Genomic DNA, 16,878 nt, shown 5'->3' with positions numbered 1-16,878 from the left:
AGTAATCATTTCCCGGGTCCACTCGCCCTCTCTATCCTCTCAAGTCTCACCGCAACCTCACTTTAAGGTTTCCCAAACACACTATAGCGAAATCGAATCTTCCCTGAAAATAGCTGCGCATCCCAATGACACGGTCCAGGTTCCAGCCCTGCTACCGTTGGATCAAATAGTGTGCCGGTGGGCGGCCCTACAAAGATTGCAAAGATCTGTATGGGCCAAATCCCCAAAACGTCGTCTCAGCCTCTCAGGAAAGGTCCCGGCGGTTCCGTCTGGGGAAACTCTATTCTGGCTTCTTGGAACATCATCTGGACTTTCTTCTACGGAGGGCTCCGTTCAATTTCCCAACGTTGCCGGCGGACGCGCAATTTTGCTATACAGTCCGCTTGCACGCGCGCGCGCAGTCCTCTGATCAAGCTTGGCACTGTCGCCGCGCATCACACAGATGGGGGCAAGCCGAGGATGGCGCCATTCATAGACAAGCCATGACGGCTTCATAGCTAAGATGAAGATGAGCGGCCGAATAGATTGGAATGCCGCGAAATCAAATAGTACAAGATGAAGTAGACAGAAGGAAAAATGTCTCTGTAGGTCCCTTCCCACGGGCCACAGGTTATCCAACGCCCCCAAACGCCTGTAGTCCAAGTCTTCCCACCCAGCCACACGCCTCGAGCAGCAATCAAGCTGAGGAAGTTGAAGTGTCCTTGGGAGTGTAGTCCCTAAAGTTACCATTGAGCGGATCGCGGTCCAGCAGGTACTTGAACTTTTCCGAGTTGCGCTTGACGTAGTCCGGCACATCGTGGTTCTCCTCGATGCGGTCAAAGTTGGACTCGCCTCGGCCGAAGCTGCCATGTGTTAGTTTATTCTTCCAAGGTCAAGGGACAATAGCACTTACATGTCGTGACCGCGGCGGGCCACGGAAACAATCCAGTCAGGGTCCTTGAACTCGGGCTTGTTGAGCTCTGCGTGGGAAAAGGAGTTGATCTTCTGAGCCATCTCCTCGACGGTGCTGAAGCAGTAGCTGCAGTGCCAGCCGCCCTGGTTGAAGTGGTGGTCTTGGGCGTTGTGGCGGAGGTCGTGGGGGAGGACGGTGTCGACGCCGCGGTAGACGGTGGCCTGGGGGTGGTTCCAGTCGTTGCGGGAGAGCCACTGGTACGAGTAGTAGTATATCTTGGAGTGGATGGAGACACGGGGCGGGATCTCGCAGTTGCGCAGGGCGCGGAGGACCTCGGGCTTGGGGATCTCGTCCACGTCGGAGACGATGAGGATGTCATCAATGGAAGCCTGCTGCGCGCCTTCGAGAGTGGGAATGACCTGCTCGTACATGGCGTTGCGGCTCTTGGCCTCGCGGTCCCATGTGCTGCTCTCCTTGAGGGCCTCGAGGTCCATCTGACGGAGAATCATCTTGTCGTGCCACGGCTTGAAGAGGTCCCAGTTCTCCTTGATGTACAGCGGCTTCTGGTTGTCGGTGAAGGTCAAGGCCGACTCGAGAATGACAAAGTAGTCGACGTAGGGAGCCATCTGGCCCAGACGGACCTCGAGCATCTCGACCTCGGTGTTGATGAGGAGCAGGTCGTACACCTTGCGCTTGCGGACCAACTCAGTGTTGGCCGGCTTCAGGCGGAAGTGGTCACAGTACTCGGCGGCCTTTGCGGGAGGGAGGACCTCGCTGTTGCCGGCTTTGGCGAGGCCATCGTACGGCGTGCTATTTGGGTGTGTGATCTTGCGGGCATGCTCGGCAACCTCTGTGTGAAGATCGAGGCGCCAGACAAGCCAGATGAAAACGAGGGAAGCAATCACGGCCAGATACTTGATCTGGTGACTTGATGTTGGTTTGCTCAACATGGCTGCGGTGGGTATAAGCAAGGTGACCGGGAAGAAGGTGGAACGGAAAGGATGCCCCGTGAGAAAACCGCTCAAAACCTTGAGCTCAAAGATGAACAAGACCACAGAGAAGAGAAGACCAATTGGGGAACAGCAAACTACCGGCCAACTCGTGCGAGCAGTGAAATAGAAAATGAGCGAGGTGAGGGGTACAAGCTGAACTTGTTGAACTCTGCGAGGGACACACGTTCGGTTGGCCTGAGCTCCTTCAAAGTTCAGACCTGGCGCCGTGTCTGAGTCGTCGGTCTCGAACATTTCAGAGGTCGATCCTATAAGTGCCTTCGTCCGTCATGCTTGTACATTTCTAAGCCCGCCGAGCTGAGGCCCCCCCCCCCCCCCCCCACCTTGAGTCTGGACAGGGGTCACGCCGCTGTGTTGGAGCCCTTTGGGGGCCATGCCATTCGAGAACGTGATAGCGAGAACGTGATAGCGGGAATGTAATCACCGAATGCAGTACCCGTGGCGGAGAGGGCGATGCCGCGATTGACGCCAAGTTGAACCAACATACAGCCGCAGGAACGTGTAGACCCGCGATGGTACGGGGCTATCATCCACTCGTACGAAGTAGACGGGACGAGCGGACGGCTCAAGGGAGAAGGTTGACGTGCATCAGACCCTGGATCGGTGTTGGGATGAGCATCTCAGGCGGCACTGGCACGCAGATGCTATTCGCACGCATACTTCCGGCAGGGAGGCCGCGCCGCTGCAGTGTGAATGTCCTCATTCAGAGCCGATGCAGGGGGCGGCCATACCATCTTGGCGCGTAGATAACGACACTCGGTAGGCGACACTTGTCAAGACTCAAAGACTGTCCCTTGATCTGCCCTAGCACCCTTAGCCTCTCCGTTCGTCTGGGTATGGTTGTGGTCCTGTGGTCCATGGACTCTAAGTCTACGGAGTAGAGACGAGCCTGTGGTTGCAAGCGGGACGGTGCGGGATCCTCGGGGGCGCGCTTTGTGATGATTGTGGTGTTGTGTTCTAAACACATTTCGGTGGTGGCCCGAAGATGTCTCGATTAAGGTTCCGCTAGTCTTGTGATGGACATGGGTTGAGCCTCACCACCTTGGTGATGATGGTCGGCCCATCTAGACGGCCAACGCGCTGGACATGTACCACGCGACGACAGCCCAGGGCCCAGAACAGTATCGCGAACAAGGACAGTCTGAAAAAGAGAAGATGAGCTGTGGTGCAAAGCAATCGAAAGCGTCGTCGGCATTGGGTTTCCCTTGGAGTTACACAGCACGAGCTGGATGTCTGTCATCCCAACGCTGGCCACAATGTCTTGGATCCGAGAACCGGGTCGAATTTGTGGTGGCAGCCAAGGGAGCTTGCTTTCTCCCGCATTCCGGCAATGGCGAAATGGTGTTGGAATGCGGATACCGAGCTATGAAGCATTACATCGTGGTCGATGATGGTGCCTGTAGTGTTGATGGCGACGATGGCCGTGGGTGATGCAAGGGAGCGTGGGGGAGATGAGGCCACTAGACGGCTTGGCGGACGGTGGCACAAGCCACAGGCGATCCCTCCGTTACACAAAATCGGTTATGCAGAAGGTGGGCACTGGGGCACAAGACACTGGCGGTGCTTGTGCAACCTCGCCAACTCGCTTCCAACGACGTGGTTACCTAAGCTTACCTAAGGGCCTTACATAAGATCCTTACCTAAGCGGTGTACTTGTGCCATGTACGAGGTACTTGTGCCGATGATGATCTAAGGATGCAGGAGATGAGTGCGCTAAGTTTAATGCTTCCTTCCCCCTGGCCTCTGAGCTTGATTAAAACATGACAGGTGATGGACGGCCAACGGCACAGACAGCGAGCGCCCCAGCACCAAGTCGTCAATCCGCTGCATCGCGGGGCCGAGCCAACAAACTCTCAGGAATTGGGACTGATTCCATTCCGTGTAGGGAGTAGAAGTGGTGTTTCCCCTTCCCTCGCGTTACACGTACCCCCTTGGCTCAGCCGTTGTGTCTTGCATTGTGCCTTTGTCTCGCCTTGCAAGTCCCAAGCCCGTCGGCACTCATCTCAAGCTTTCAAGCGCTCCTTGACTTCTTTCCCCCTTCCTTCTGATCATCACCACTCTGTTGTCTGTACTGCAACTCCCGCTGTTCTTTCCCTTCCTCATCCGAACACTTCCACTCTCCCTTGGTCCCCTGAAAGCCTCGAGGTAAATTGCCTGCCACAAGGTTCATTGGCAAATTCCATCGCTATTGCACGACACGTTGCTCTTCTGAGCCTTCTCTACCTCTACAGTCTGAGCCTCTGAGGACCCGACCACAGTCCGGACGCAACCCATCTCTCCGGACAATCACCAACTCTTCAGAACCGTGTCGTGATCGTAGCATCTACCGCTTCATCAACTCTATAGACTGCCGGGCTGCAACCAACATCAACTCTCTTGCAACACTCCAACCATCCAACCACAACCACAACCACAACCAAAGACTGGACAGACTAGAGACGACCAGGGTCTCACTTCGCTCCCTCCACGTGCCGGCCGCCCGACTTTAGCGCCCCCCAAAGTCTTCCCCCCTTCTCCGCCAGCCTTTTTCAGGCCCAGTGGTCAGCCCAGTCCAATAAGGTGCCCCGTCCTATTTCGTACCATCGCCAGGTACATTGCAGCCAGCAGAAAACACGAGAAAATCCACGCTGCAAAGGGGGCTCATTCGGGTCCCTAAGGTTCCTTTCCTCCTTCGTGCAAAGGTACCTTACCGTACTGCAGGCACCAGTCCAACAAACGGCGCAGCGCTTCAAACATCCGCCTGCCGCCACACACCTTGCAGTCTTCACCCTCTTCTGTTCCTCTGTTCATCATCCGTGCCTCTCTCACCCTTTTGTCGCCTTCTTGACCTGCAAGGTGGTTCGCACTTTGCATCCTCTCCTCCATCTTTTCTTCTCGTCTTTCCCTGTCGCTTTCTGTCGCGTCGCTGCTGCACTCCATCTCATGCCTTCCGTCTGACGCAACAACCCCATCCTTTCCTTCCCACCCGACGCACCCGGCCCACCACCGACTCCAGTCCCGTTGTCTACCGCCGTCTCCGCCGCCGTACCCTCCGATCACCCGCCGTCGCTTGGCCTTCTTGGACTTCATTGCTTGTTTCTATCCCTGTCACAACACCTGACCATCACCGCGCAACGCAACCATGAGTACGCTGCCGACCACCGAGAAGCCTGTGGGCTTCAAGGCTCTTCACCCGGCCTTCTTCATCGCGTGCGTATTCATCGTCAGCCTCGCCGGGTTCTTACTAACTAACACTTTCACAGGAGCTGGATCTTCTTCTCAAACTTGACCATTCTCTTCAACAAATGGCTACTTGACACAGCCGGCTTCAGTAAGCACCCTTTCGTCCCTCTCGTTGACCATCGCTAACCACCCGCAGAATACCGTACGTCTCTCCACCAGACCCTCATTGCTCCCACTAACATACCCCAGCCGTGATCCTCACATTCTGCCATCTCGTCTTCTCCACCCTGGCAACACAGGTGCTGGCCCGCTTCACCTCCCTCCTCGATGGCCGCCACAAGATCAAGATGACGGGCCGCGTCTACCTGCGCGCCATCATGCCCATCGGCGTCCTCTACTCGGGCTCCCTCGTCTGCTCCAACCTGGTGTACCTCTACCTCTCCGTCTCCTTTATCCAGATGCTCAAGGCCGCCGCCCCCGTCGCCGTCCTCTTCACCAGCTGGTTCTGGGGCGTCGCCGACCCCTCCATGAAGACCTTTTACAACATCCTGCTCATCGTCGGCGGTGTCGGCCTCGCCTCCTTTGGCGAAATCGAGTTCTCCTGGATCGGCTTCATTTTCCAGATGGGCGGCATCATCTTCGAGGCCATCCGTCTCGTCATGATCCAGGTCCTCCTCAAGGGCGACGAGAACGCCCAAAAGATGGACCCCCTCGTCAGTCTCTACTACTACGCCCCCGTCTGCGCCGTCATGAACTTCTTTGTCGCCTGGTTCAGCGAGTTTAGCAAGTTCAACGTCGAGGACTTCAACAAAGTCGGCTTCACCATGCTGCTCCTCAACGCCAGCGTCGCCTTTGCCCTCAACATCTCCAGCGTCTTCCTCGTGAGTGCCCCTTGGCTGTTCACAGACAGACTATTGCTAACACCCCCAGATCGGCAAGACGTCAGGCCTCGTCATGACCCTCACCGGCATCCTCAAGAACATCCTCCTCATCGTCGTCTCCGTCCTCATCTGGCACACCAGCATCACCGCCCTGCAGTTCGTCGGCTACGCCGTCGCCCTCTTCGGCCTCGTCATCTACTCCAACGGCTGGGACCAGCTCAAGGCCTCAGGCGCCGGCGCCGTCACCTGGTCCCGCAACGTCTGGAACTCGCACGCCCTCGACGAGGGCCGCCTCTCGCCCCTCCTCCGCCGCGCCATCTTTTTTGGCCTGCTTACGCTGATCACCCTCATGGTCGTCATGGGCTTCGCCTACAAGGGCGCCGCGGCGCCGGCCGACTGGTTTGCCAAGGTCAGCACCGCCAGCACGTAGATGCCTTACTTTTTTCCTTTTTTCCCAATCATCAAAGCCTGGAGTTTTGGGACAGCGCGTTGTGTACAAAGAGAAGACATTTGGAGTCTGAAAAATGCGCGACATTGGACGGGAGGGGGGGAGTGTTGGCTGGCTTTTCAAACGCGCGGGGTTTTGGGTGGTCTTTGGGTCTAGACCACTCTTGTAATATTGTATATCATGAGCAGCAGGCATCACATGCACAGCTTTAGAATACATGATCTGAATGAAGTGTCCTCCCCGTCTCTCTGAACCCTCGAGTCTCTAAACCCGCAAGACGAAGTAGCGTTTGGAGATGGGCAGAAGATCAACATCGCAATCCATTGGCCTATCACAAGGTTCGTAACCTGCAGCCAAGGCTTACTAAACTATGGAAATTCAGCCCAACGACTCGCAGATCGCGTGCCATTGAATTCGTGCGCAGCGTACGCAGCGAGGAAGCCCCTTTTCTTTCCGACATCCAGGGACGACCCGAAGTGAACGAAACCAACTGGTGCCGCACAGCCTCAGCTGTACATCTCAAATCTCAAGACCAGTCTCTTCCATCGCAACACCTTTCCAAGAACCTACCTACATACACCAGTCCCCCCCAAAGGAAAAAAAATGAACTTCACAACCCACCTCCTAACCACCACCCAACCCCTCTACCTCTCCTCCACAACCTCCGCCTTCCTCGCCGCCGCCGCCCGCGGACAAGTCCCAAAACCCATCCTCGGCCGCTGGCTCGCAAACGACAGGCTCTACATCCACGCCTACATCAAAGGCGCAAGCCGGCTCCTCGCGCTGCTGGACCTCCCCGACGTCGTCGCCACTGCTCCCGAAGCAGGAGGTCAAGATGCCTCCGAGCTTGACGCTGGCTCTGTCCCCGTGACGGAGAGACTCCTCGCCTGGCTGATCAAAGCCCTCGTCAACGTCCGCCGCGAAGAGAAATTCTTCATCGACGTTGCTTCGCGCTTCGGTGTCGATGTCAACTTGCCTACTGCGCACACGTCCGAGAGTGGTAGTGCTGGTAGTGACCGGCGGGTAAGCAGCGAAGACAAGAACGCAGGCCTACGCGCCTTTGAAAGACTCTTCAGCGCCATCGACATCACACCTTCTCAAAGTGCACTTCTCCCCTGGCTCGCTCCCGCTGTCCTCTTCTGGGCAACAGAGAAATGCTATCTCGAAGCCTGGTCCGGCGCAAAGGCCATGATTCCTTCGTCTGCCTATGATACCTCTACCTCTGCCTCTGACGCAGACCGAGCAACCAACACAGACCTAGACGGCGGCGCCCTAAGAACAGAATTCATCCCCAACTGGTCCAGCCCCGAATTCAGAGCCTTTGTAGACCAACTCGCTGCCATCATCGACGACGGCGTAAACGAAGCCATCCGGCAGCACGGCGAGGCAGCAATCAAGCCCGAGCTGGAGCGAGCTTCGGCGACGTGGAGGGAGGTCTTGTTAGCGGAGAACAACTTTTGGCCTGAAGAGATGGAGGAGGGTGGGTCGAGGGAGGTTCCCTCTGATTAAAGCTCACGTTCATCAGACCCTCACTTTCAACTGTGTACTGAATTAAGCTATGTCATTACCCGATCCCATGACCTTAGTAGCCAGAGCAATCCCCAGAGCTCAGTATCCGCGTCGCGAGCGCATGGTATTACCGCGGAGTCCCAACGCCATTCGCTATGCTGTAAAAACGACCAAAAAAGCAACCATGTGCCCCTCTCTACATGCAGAACCGAGCACTCAGACGACAATCATCTGCGGTCCTCGCTCGGTCTGGTTCTCTGCCAATTCATCGTCTCCGTCCCCCGGCAACGGCACAGACCGCGCCTGCGAGACGTCTCCCTCGGCAACAGCCACCACAGTATCGGCCGCCGGCATCTCGTCATCGTCTTCATCTTCCGAAACCTCCTTCACCGTGCAGGTAAAGGCGGGCTTCTCCACCTTTGGCGTCTCCTCGTCCTCTGCGTCCATCGCGTCTACGTCCTGAGCCGTCACAGCCTCTACGGCAGCAACCTCGGACGAAGGAATAATATTGGGATCGACACAGTCGTAGAATAGCATGAAAACGTTGCCCTGCGCCAACAGCTCTTCTTCGTCAACCTTGCGGAGCGTGTCGTCGCTGAGGCGCCACCAGTCCATCTCCGCATCGGGGTCGTCGTCCAGAGTCTCCGACTTGGGCGAGGTAACCTCGTCGCCATCGCTCGGCGGCGAGTGTCGAGGGAACTTGCGGTAGCAGACGTAGTGCCCATTCTCGTGACGACCATAGTGCGTGACGACAGCCCGCAGCTCGTAAATCGGGCCGGTAATGTACGACTTGCGCTTGTCGCCGGCAATCATGGAGGACCGCGGATCCAACAGCCACTGCTCCTCTTCCTCCTCCAAGACCGGCGAAGCGGATCCGTCAGTGGGACTTCGGCCACCCGTTTTGCTGGCACTACCCAAACACCACGGACCGAGGTCCAACGTCAGGGGGAACCGGATTCCCGACGAGTTCTTGTACATCATGCCAGTGTTCTCGTCAAACACGGACCTGTTCATGTGGACGGCGAGACTCTGCGGCGGGCGAGCAATGACGGCCTGTTTCGTCTTTGTTGACGAGACTTTGAAGTTGGAAGGAAACTTGCACTTTCCCGTGAGCGTCTTGTCCTCGAAATCGTCCTCTTCCAGCGCCTCTTCAACTGCCGCCAGTCGCAACTTTGGCTCCTTGAGCTTCTGCTCGTCAGTGTACGATGCTTCCGCTCTCTCGACGAGAAGGGTCAGCAGTCTCTTTGCTTTCAGGAGCGTGCATTTGCCACACTCGACGCCCTCGATCGACTCGATATGGGCGTACGCGTCCAGTAGCTCGTACAGATCGTGATCGTTGCCGCCCACATCCAAACTGAGAGTGAGGCAGTTGAAGGGGATCATGGAGAGCCCATCAGAGTGCCCGCACTCCACGCAGGCCACCCGTTGAGCGATGAGCCCCTCGAGGGGGTTTCTCAGGGACTTGGAAGCCGCGCTAATCTTGGACGCCGTCGACAGACTCTGGTAGCCGCTGTCATCGCTGTGCTGGCTCGTCGCAGTGTCGTCGTTGGCGCAATCCGATTCGAATCCCGATGACTTGACCGTCGCCTTGGCCACCTTTGCAATCTCTCCGTCTACCTCGTCGAGCAGCTTTGAAAAGTATTCCTGCGCATCCTGCTGTTGCCACGTGCTCATGTTCTTGAGCGAGCCTGGCGTCCACAACGTCTTGCCGTAGTTTCGAGCGCTGTTGAGGTCCTCAATCAGGTTGCGCAGGGTGTCGACGGCCTCGACTTTGCGGCGGTCAATCTCGGGGTCCTGGACTGGATCGGCCAGGTATTTCGGAAAGGGTTTCAGCGAGGCGAGCCCTTGGAGAATGCTATTCTGGTAGCACGAGTTGTCGAGGTTCCCCAGGCCCGGCGGGTAGTTGCTGGAGCCCTTGAGGCTCATCATGGCCCCGGAGACGGACGACAGCCCTCGAATGCCGGCTTGCGAGACCGTCCCCATGATGCCTCCCTGTCTGTCCATGCCGAGAATCTTTTTCAGGAGCGCACTCTTGGCCGCATGTGTTCTGGCTTGGTTCTGGAGCATCGGTCGCGGAACGAGCGGCGGGTGCAGCCAGGCTTCCAGAAGGGTCAAGGCGTCGTGGGGGATGAGCCAGACGATTACGTGCCAGAGGGTCCGAGAGGCGTGGGAGAGTAGGGTGGTCGGAAGGGAAGCGCCGAAAACAGAGACGAGCGCTGTGAGGACGAGTGCAAAGAGGGACACGACGACGCTCGGCTCCGTCAGCCTCGTCCAAATGGTCTCGTCGACGTGAAGTCGTCGGTGGTAGTCGGGTCCGCCGTAGGAGTGCTTGGTCGGGGGGGAATTCATAGTCGGGGTTGTGTGCTGGTGCTGGTGGGATTTCGAAAGGGACAGCTTCAGGCGAGCTTCTGCAATGCAATATCGGAGAGGCCACGCGCTGCCATAGCGAGGAGGGTGATCGAAAGGTGTCCAGTCGTGGCGATACTCGCTGATTAAGTGGTTGTGGGTGAGTAAGGCCCTAGAATGTCTGCAAGGATGGTGTTGAGGTGTCGCACGGCAGTGCAGCGCTCGAGACGGAAAGTAAAGACAGCAAAGAAAGATGAGCGGGACCGGGGGTTCCACAGGGGCAAACGCTGCGACAAGGATTGGTCAGAGAGCGGGTGGCCCCAAGGCTTGTGATCGTCCCCGCTGTTATCGCGATAAGATAGCATGCATGTCGATAAGGAATTTTATATCCCCCACACCGCGGGCGAGTCTTGAGATGCAGTCTACACCACCCAGAACTCGACAAAACGATTGCAAAGATGGCGAAACCGGGCGTTTCGAAGAAGAACAGACGTGAGCATTGTCTATTCACATAAAATGATGTCGTACTAACACAATGGCAGAACCCTCGGTCCACTCGAGAGCCGCGAGGCGCGCGACGGACATCGACATCGACACCGACAAGTCTCTCAAGGAAGTCAAGGCCCCGGCCGCCGCGACCGACTTGCGGCCGTCGGTCCTCAACGCCCAGCACAACTCTGGCGTGTCCAAGAAGAGCAAGAACCGCAAGGCGCAGATGAGCGCCAAGGCCAAGGAGAGGAAAGAAAAGGCGGCCGACCGCGCCGAGGCCATCATGGGGCGGACCTCGGAAAAGACGGAGAAGAGCAAGACCAAGGCGCGGAGTATTCAGACGCGGAGCAAGCAGTGGGAGGACATCAACAAGGCGTCCATCGTGGCCAAGAAGTTTCCCGATGAGGAGGATCTCGAGGTGGAGCAGAGGCAGACGAAGAGCAGGACCGTCGAGGTGCCTGCTGGCAAGGACTGGGAGACGGACGAGGAGATGGACGGCGCTGCTGATGATATCGCTGCGTCTGCGCCTGCTGCTGCTGCTGTGTCGGCGCCTCCCCCGGCAAACGACGATTTCGACGAGGAGATTTTGTAGTCCGTTGTCAGTTTCTGTTCAGGTTGCCCCGAGAGGTGGTCCTCGGGCTATGAGACTCATGATAGATACCCAATGATGTTGACCATTCTGCCACACATATGCAGGCCCTTAAACTCTTCGAAAGCCTTCATGCTTTTGTCCACGCCCATCTATTTTTTCACGCCTCCGGTCGTCACACACTTTGACGTCCAGGTTGGAGGGGTCAAAAGCTCTGCGGCGGCGCCAGGTCCACTAAAAACGCTAAACTTACAGGGCCACCCAGCGGGGAAACACTTGTGCAGTTCCGTCCCCAATCCGCCAGGGGACCTGAGGTACACCGTACCTGAGCTGAAAACGCTACCTTGCGGCCTCGATTTTCAACCGGACGTCATCAACCCAATTCACCAGCCGCGACATCCACAAACCCCAAGATGCCACCCAAGCGCATGACCGCGAACCCGGTCAAGCCGGGACGCTACTTCCCCGGCAAGGCCGTCCCCCAAGAGGACTCATCAGATTCAGACGCGAGCGACGATGAGAAGGCAGACGACGACACAACCAAAACCCGCGCGATCCCGCCGCCGCCAAAGGCATCGAGCGCCGCCAAGATCGCCAGCAACCTCAGCAAAGTCAACCTCGACGAACGGAGGCGCGAGGCGCAGGAGAAGGAGAACCAGAGGATAGCGCGCGAAAAGGCGGAGCGGCTCGCGGCGGAAGAGGGTTTCGTCACGGAAGAGGAAGACGAAGCCGACGAAGAGGGAGACGAAGAAGAAGAAGAGAGCTCCAGCGAGGAGGAAAGCAGCAGCGAAGAAGAAGCCCCCCGCAGACTCATGATCCGCCCCAAATTCGTCCCAAAGAACCAGCGCAACGCCGCCAAGGGGGGACAGTCCTCCGCGCCAAAGGACGACGAGACGCGCCAAGCAGAAGAAGAAGCCCGCCGCAAAGCCGCCGCCGACGCCCTCGTCGAAGAACAAATCGCAAAAGACCTCGCCGCCCGCGCCGCCGGCAAGAAGCACTGGGACGACGACGAGGCATCGGGCTCCGACGTCGACACGACAGACGATCTCGACCCGGAGGCCGAGATTGCGGCCTGGCGCCTCCGCGAGCTCAAACGCGTGAAGCGCGAGCGCGACCGCATTGCCGAGCAGGAGGCCGAGTACGCTGAGCGCGAGAGGCGTCAGAACTTGACGCAAGAGGAGCGCGACGCCGAGGACGCGGATAAGATTGCTGCGCAGCAGGACGAGAAGGACGCCAAGGGCAAGATGTCGTATTTGCAAAAGTACTACCACAAGGGCGCATTTTACAGCGAGGAGGCGAAAGCGTACGGGCTTGATAAGCGTGATCTCATGGGCATGCGCATCGCGGATGATGTCAAGGACCGGAGCGTGCTGCCGGAGTACCTCCAGAAGCGCGACATGACGAAGCTGGGCAGGAAGGGCGGGACGAAGTACAAGGATCTCAAGAGCGAGGATACAGGCCGATGGGGCGAGTTCGATGACCGGCGTGGTGGCGGGGGTGGTGATCGGAGGAGAGGCGGCTTCGACAGGCACGATGTCGACGAGCGGTTCCGGCCGGATAACGACCGCGAGGTCAACGGTGCCAACGCTATTCCCTTGGGTGACCGCAAGGCGCCTCCAGGTGGTGGCAGAGGTGACCGCGACAGGTACCGCGACGATGACCGGCGCGGGGGAGACAGGGACGACTACCGCCGTCGCCATCGGTCACGCTCGAGGTCACCGCGCCGCGACTCGCGAGACGACTACAGGGACAGACGGAAGCGCAGCCCCTCCCGCGAGAGGGAACGCTACGACAGCGACAAGCGGAGGCGCGTGGACCCTAGATAACTTTATCGTCATGTAAAATGTATTAAGAAGCGTATCCTAACCAGGCTCACTACGAGCGCATGCTGAATATACCCCCCCCCCAAACTCCGAGGCCCTAGAGGAAAACCCTGCCGTCATACACGTCGTATAGGTGCGCTTTAAATCTTCTTGATCTCCACCCTTGCGCGCTCAAACACGCCGTGGCTCGCCATTGCCCCCGACTGGCCCGCGTCGGCCTTGGGGGGGAACAGCGTCAGGCGGGCGTACGTGCCGGCGCCGCGTCTCTTCGACAAAGAGCCCGGGTTGATCACGAGGACACTCTCGACGACCTTCTTCTGTCAGTGTAATTCCACAGTCAAGAGTCACAAGATTCACCTTGGCAAACGGGGGCAAGAAGCTAGGCGCCACAAGCACATCAGGGCGAACATTGACCATCTCGCCCAACTTCAAATAACTAAGATCCAGCATGGCACCGGGCGGGATCCCCTCCTCGGTTCCCGTCTTGGGCAGCTTCTGGCGGTCCGTCGGCGGGAAAAGGGGGAAGAAGTGCCTCTGCTCCAACAGGTACCTACTCAGCCTCGACAACAAGGACGGATCTGACGGACGACCGCCGACGAGCTCCTCGTGCCGCAGCTGCCAGAGGACATCCTGCGACGAGATCCCCATAACCATCTCGTTGACGGACAGCGTCATCGGGTTGGTGACGATCCGCGCTGTCTTGGGGAGGCCGAGCTCCTTCTTCAGGACCGAGTCCTGCGGCCACGAGACGTGCTTGTCGATGACGTCGCGCACCGACGGCACGAGGAGGATTGTGATGCTGGGGTTGGCGGACACGAGACGGTTCAGGGCCGGGGAGAACATGTACTTGAAGACTGTCGACATTGTTGCCGTGTCCGGGTCGATGACGGCCTCCTCTGGGAGGTCAAAGTCGCCAGTTGCAATCAAGGGGTGCTCGCTGTCGATGAACGGACCCGTCATCACAAGCGCATCCGCATACGTATCGGCGGCTTGGTCGCACAAGGCGTGCAGCGGTTCAAAGTCTAGGTTGTCGTCCGCCGTGTACGGCCCGGAAGCGTAAAGAACATTCAGGGGCGCCGGGTCCGAGTCGGTGTCCATGGCATCGGGATCGCCTCGCAGTTTCTCGCGGTGGGCAGCCAACGCAGCCGGCGTCGAAGCCGCGTTCGGCAGTAGCGGCACCTCGAGCACGTCCTCCACGACAAACTCGTTGCCCGAGGTGTTGATGCCCCTGAGGGCCACAATCTGGCCGGGGAAAAAGCTGAACCCCTTGTTGCGCATGTTCAGGGGCGCCCGCAGACCACCGCCCACCCGCCTCGACATCTCGAGCACCAGCGACGCCGCATTCAGCTTCCCCTCGGGCGCGTCCGAGGCGATGCGTCCGACCGCAATCACCTCTGTCGTGCTCTGGCTCGCTGCGTTGCCGAATTCTGAATAGTCCAGCTTGTGGTGTTCCTGGACGATGTGCATGAACTCGTCTATCCTGTCATCGAGGATCTCGGATGCCTCTGACAGCTTCATCGCCAGGGGTTTGTACGCCAGCTTCTTTTGGTCTGATGCCGCCGTCAACTTGATGCGGGGTTCGGGGTACGGGCAGATTGGCGGCTCGGGAGCGTCGAGGTGGTCGTTGAGCACTTCCACCGTCTCGCCGGCGTTCTGTCGTTCGTTGAAGGAGCTGGGTCTGCGGTGGTCAGCATCTGTAGGAAGAATGGGGCCAGCGTCCTTACAGTGACATTGCGTTCAATTGCTCCTCCATCTTGGTAGCCCCCTTGTAGTCTGGCGAGCTCGAGGGGATCTCGGCCTTGACTCGTGACATTGTCGGCGTCTCGTGCGTCTTCTTCCGCAGACTGCTCGGCTTGTTCAGCCTTCCTGACGCCGGCGTGCTGGGCACCAGTCCATCCAGTATGCCAAAGACGTCGCCGCCGCCCCTGCCGGCTCGCGGGGTGCCATGACTGCGCTTCTCCGTCTTGATGTGCGTCTGCTGTCGGTTGCTCTTTTCCAGTGCATCCTGAATGTCCTTTTTGAAGTTTCGCACGTGCACAATGTCGGGATTCATGGCGTCCATGTCCATCTTGATGCAAAAGGACTCCCATTTGTAGAAAAGGTCCTCGGCGGACAGGTCGTGCAGGCGCAATAGGGACTGCAGCTCGGTGAGAACTTCAGGCTCAAGGGCCTTGTCTCCCGAGGTGAAGAACTCCTTCAATTCCGCTTCCGCCATTGTTTCGTCGGTTGGTGCTGTTGTACGTGCCTTGGAGTTGAGCGCCGGGAAGTTTGACGACGGAACATTTAGGTGGGACGCGACGAACGCGTCTTGGTGGGATGGCGCGTAAAGTGATGGCGGGGCATACAGTGTGTCGTCAGTTTGCACGGTCTTTCAACGACACGCCCTGATCGATGTCACTGGACGCTTGATCAATCCCTGAATTCGATTCTTCTACGGAGTACTTTGCTATGAAACCATGCTTCGCTATCCTCGCTCGTGCAAATCACGCAACTTGACTACCACACAATATTATTGCGAGCCCAGTTCTCCTGACGGCCGGCCTCCTGCTTCGCCATGTAATTCTCAGTGGCCGTCTTGGCCATCCGAGACGGAGCGAACTTGATGACGGCCTCCGTGCTGACCTCATACTTAATAGTACCGTCCTCGTGCTTAACGCCGAGGTCCGCCATGCCTCCGGTGAGCTGGTCGAGGTAGGAGCGGTAGTTCTCAGATTTGCGGATGCTGCACCGGGTCGACTCCGACTCGGAGTGGGCGGTCAAGGACGACGCATCCCTGAAGTAGCGCAGACAGCCGGGGCACTGCAGCTTGGCGTTGTAGTGCGAGGCCGCCGACTTCATGTGGGTGATGAGGGCGCCGCTGCTGGGGAAGGTCTTCCTGTTTTGGGGTCAGCACTGTTTTCTCGCTAGGCAGGCAGGGGCCACGAACTTGCAGGACGGCTGAGGACACTTGTACTTGCGCGTGAGGGTGTTGTAGTACTTTCTGGGGTCGAAGAGTCGGTGGGATGGGTCGTTGATGTCGTCCACGGCCGGCTCGCGCGGCTTCTCGCTGCCAGCGTCCGACTGCGCTCGCTGGATACTCTCCAGGCTTTCCTTGGCGTCCTTCAGGTGGGGAAAGTCCTTGGGCCTGAAGAAGGACGGATGCGCCATGTAGGCCTTGTCGTCGAACTCGGACTGCGCGTCCACGGTGGACATGGCATCGAGGTTGGACTGAGCCTCAAAGGCGGACTGGACGCTGGGGTGGGACACGGGGAAGTAGTCGCCGAACTGGGAGCCGCTGCGCTTCTCGAGCTCATGGGAAAAGGTGAGCTTCTCTGCCCGGTTCTGGTCAACATCCCCGCGGCGAATGCCAGGACACTCGTTGTGCTCAAGGTGTCTCATCCATCCAGCCAACCGGACAAACGTCTTTTGACAGCCGGGGCAGGTGAGGTTCTGCTCCTGCGGGTGGGCCTGTTGTCTTTAGTCCATGTTCGGTGCTGTAGGTTTGGTTGCACTCACCTCCAGAATATGCTTGTTCAAAGCATCCTTGCTGTTGAAGTCGCGGTTGCATACGGAGCAGTGGATGTGAGTTCCCTCGGTTAGCATCGCCATGCGCTTGTGTCCCATCAGCTCCTCGAAGCTGGGAAACTTTCTGTCGCAGACGTCACAGAAGACGGCCTCATGGGGGGCCGGCTTGCGAATCAGAGGCCTGCTGGACGTGGCGCTGGTGACGGACTGGCTGACAGACATGGT

General features: G+C 58.2%; 8 protein-coding genes across 8 annotated transcripts; 4 read left to right on the top strand and 4 right to left on the bottom strand.

The window, feature by feature from the left end:
• Positions 1-676: 676 nt before the first annotated feature.
• BDP81DRAFT_444025 (family 17 glycosyltransferase) lies at positions 677-1,842 on the bottom strand (the record flags this gene model as incomplete). The annotated part of the gene is made up of 2 exons (XM_060591775.1): positions 677-842; positions 893-1,842. 2 exons carry the CDS (start codon positions 1,840-1,842, stop codon positions 677-679), a joined length of 1,116 nt encoding a protein of 371 aa, XP_060451292.1.
• A 2,743-nt stretch (positions 1,843-4,585) lies between these two features.
• On the top strand, positions 4,586-6,481 carry BDP81DRAFT_1455 (triose-phosphate transporter). Its single transcript, XM_060581887.1, has 5 exons — positions 4,586-5,091; positions 5,145-5,212; positions 5,261-5,266; positions 5,314-5,945; positions 5,995-6,481. The coding sequence occupies exons 1-5, from the start codon at positions 5,024-5,026 to the stop codon at positions 6,373-6,375; spliced, it is 1,155 nt and encodes a 384-aa protein (XP_060451291.1). The 5' UTR covers positions 4,586-5,023; the 3' UTR covers positions 6,376-6,481.
• A 283-nt stretch (positions 6,482-6,764) lies between these two features.
• BDP81DRAFT_1437 (uncharacterized protein) lies at positions 6,765-8,010 on the top strand. The gene has a single exon (XM_060581863.1). The coding sequence runs from the start codon at positions 6,997-6,999 to the stop codon at positions 7,900-7,902; it is 906 nt and encodes a 301-aa protein (XP_060451290.1). The 5' UTR covers positions 6,765-6,996; the 3' UTR covers positions 7,903-8,010.
• A 108-nt stretch (positions 8,011-8,118) lies between these two features.
• BDP81DRAFT_305705 (ubiquitin carboxyl-terminal hydrolase) lies at positions 8,119-10,251 on the bottom strand (the record flags this gene model as incomplete). The annotated part of the gene is made up of 1 exon (XM_060583195.1): positions 8,119-10,251. The coding sequence occupies one exon, from the start codon at positions 10,249-10,251 to the stop codon at positions 8,119-8,121; it is 2,133 nt and encodes a 710-aa protein (XP_060451289.1).
• Positions 10,252-10,706: 455 nt separating this feature from the next.
• BDP81DRAFT_486237 (Alb1-domain-containing protein) lies at positions 10,707-11,428 on the top strand (the record flags this gene model as incomplete). The annotated part of the gene is made up of 2 exons (XM_060595200.1): positions 10,707-10,740; positions 10,791-11,428. 2 exons carry the CDS (start codon positions 10,707-10,709, stop codon positions 11,327-11,329), a joined length of 573 nt encoding a protein of 190 aa, XP_060451288.1. The 3' UTR covers positions 11,330-11,428.
• Positions 11,429-11,739: 311 nt separating this feature from the next.
• On the top strand, positions 11,740-13,152 carry BDP81DRAFT_444020 (splicing factor, Prp19-binding domain-containing protein; the record flags this gene model as incomplete). The annotated part of the gene is made up of 1 exon (XM_060591774.1): positions 11,740-13,152. The coding sequence occupies one exon, from the start codon at positions 11,740-11,742 to the stop codon at positions 13,150-13,152; it is 1,413 nt and encodes a 470-aa protein (XP_060451287.1).
• A 137-nt stretch (positions 13,153-13,289) lies between these two features.
• On the bottom strand, positions 13,290-15,364 carry BDP81DRAFT_456334 (DNA polymerase alpha/epsilon subunit B; the record flags this gene model as incomplete). The annotated part of the gene is made up of 3 exons (XM_060593155.1): positions 13,290-13,460; positions 13,507-14,827; positions 14,874-15,364. 3 exons carry the CDS (start codon positions 15,362-15,364, stop codon positions 13,290-13,292), a joined length of 1,983 nt encoding a protein of 660 aa, XP_060451286.1.
• Positions 15,365-15,645: 281 nt separating this feature from the next.
• BDP81DRAFT_388189 (C2H2 type zinc finger protein) lies at positions 15,646-16,875 on the bottom strand (the record flags this gene model as incomplete). The annotated part of the gene is made up of 3 exons (XM_060587066.1): positions 15,646-16,024; positions 16,076-16,596; positions 16,645-16,875. The coding sequence occupies 3 exons, from the start codon at positions 16,873-16,875 to the stop codon at positions 15,646-15,648; spliced, it is 1,131 nt and encodes a 376-aa protein (XP_060451285.1).
• Between the last annotated feature and the right edge of the window lie 3 nt (positions 16,876-16,878).

This window comes from Colletotrichum phormii (genome assembly GCF_030913505.1).
Source record: "Colletotrichum phormii strain CBS 102054 chromosome Unknown BDP81scaffold_1, whole genome shotgun sequence".
Classification (NCBI taxonomy): domain Eukaryota; kingdom Fungi; phylum Ascomycota; class Sordariomycetes; order Glomerellales; family Glomerellaceae; genus Colletotrichum; species Colletotrichum phormii.
The sequence above is the reverse complement of the archived record's forward strand: the minus strand, read 5'-3'. Positions and strand labels throughout refer to the sequence as shown.

What these genes read in the sequence shown, in the direction of transcription:
- BDP81DRAFT_1437 (XM_060581863.1), top strand. Translation starts at nt 6,997, where the DNA reads ATGAACTTCACAACCCACCTCCTAACCACCACCCAACCCCTCTACCTC.
- BDP81DRAFT_1455 (XM_060581887.1), top strand. Translation starts at nt 5,024, where the DNA reads ATGAGTACGCTGCCGACCACCGAGAAGCCTGTGGGCTTCAAGGCTCTT. An exon ending in CACCCGGCCTTCTTCATCGC is followed by an intron (nt 5,092 to 5,144) that starts GTGCGTATTCAT and finishes ACACTTTCACAG; the next exon opens with GAGCTGGATCTTCTTCTCAA. An exon ending in ACATCTCCAGCGTCTTCCTC is followed by an intron (nt 5,946 to 5,994) that starts GTGAGTGCCCCT and finishes TAACACCCCCAG; the next exon opens with ATCGGCAAGACGTCAGGCCT.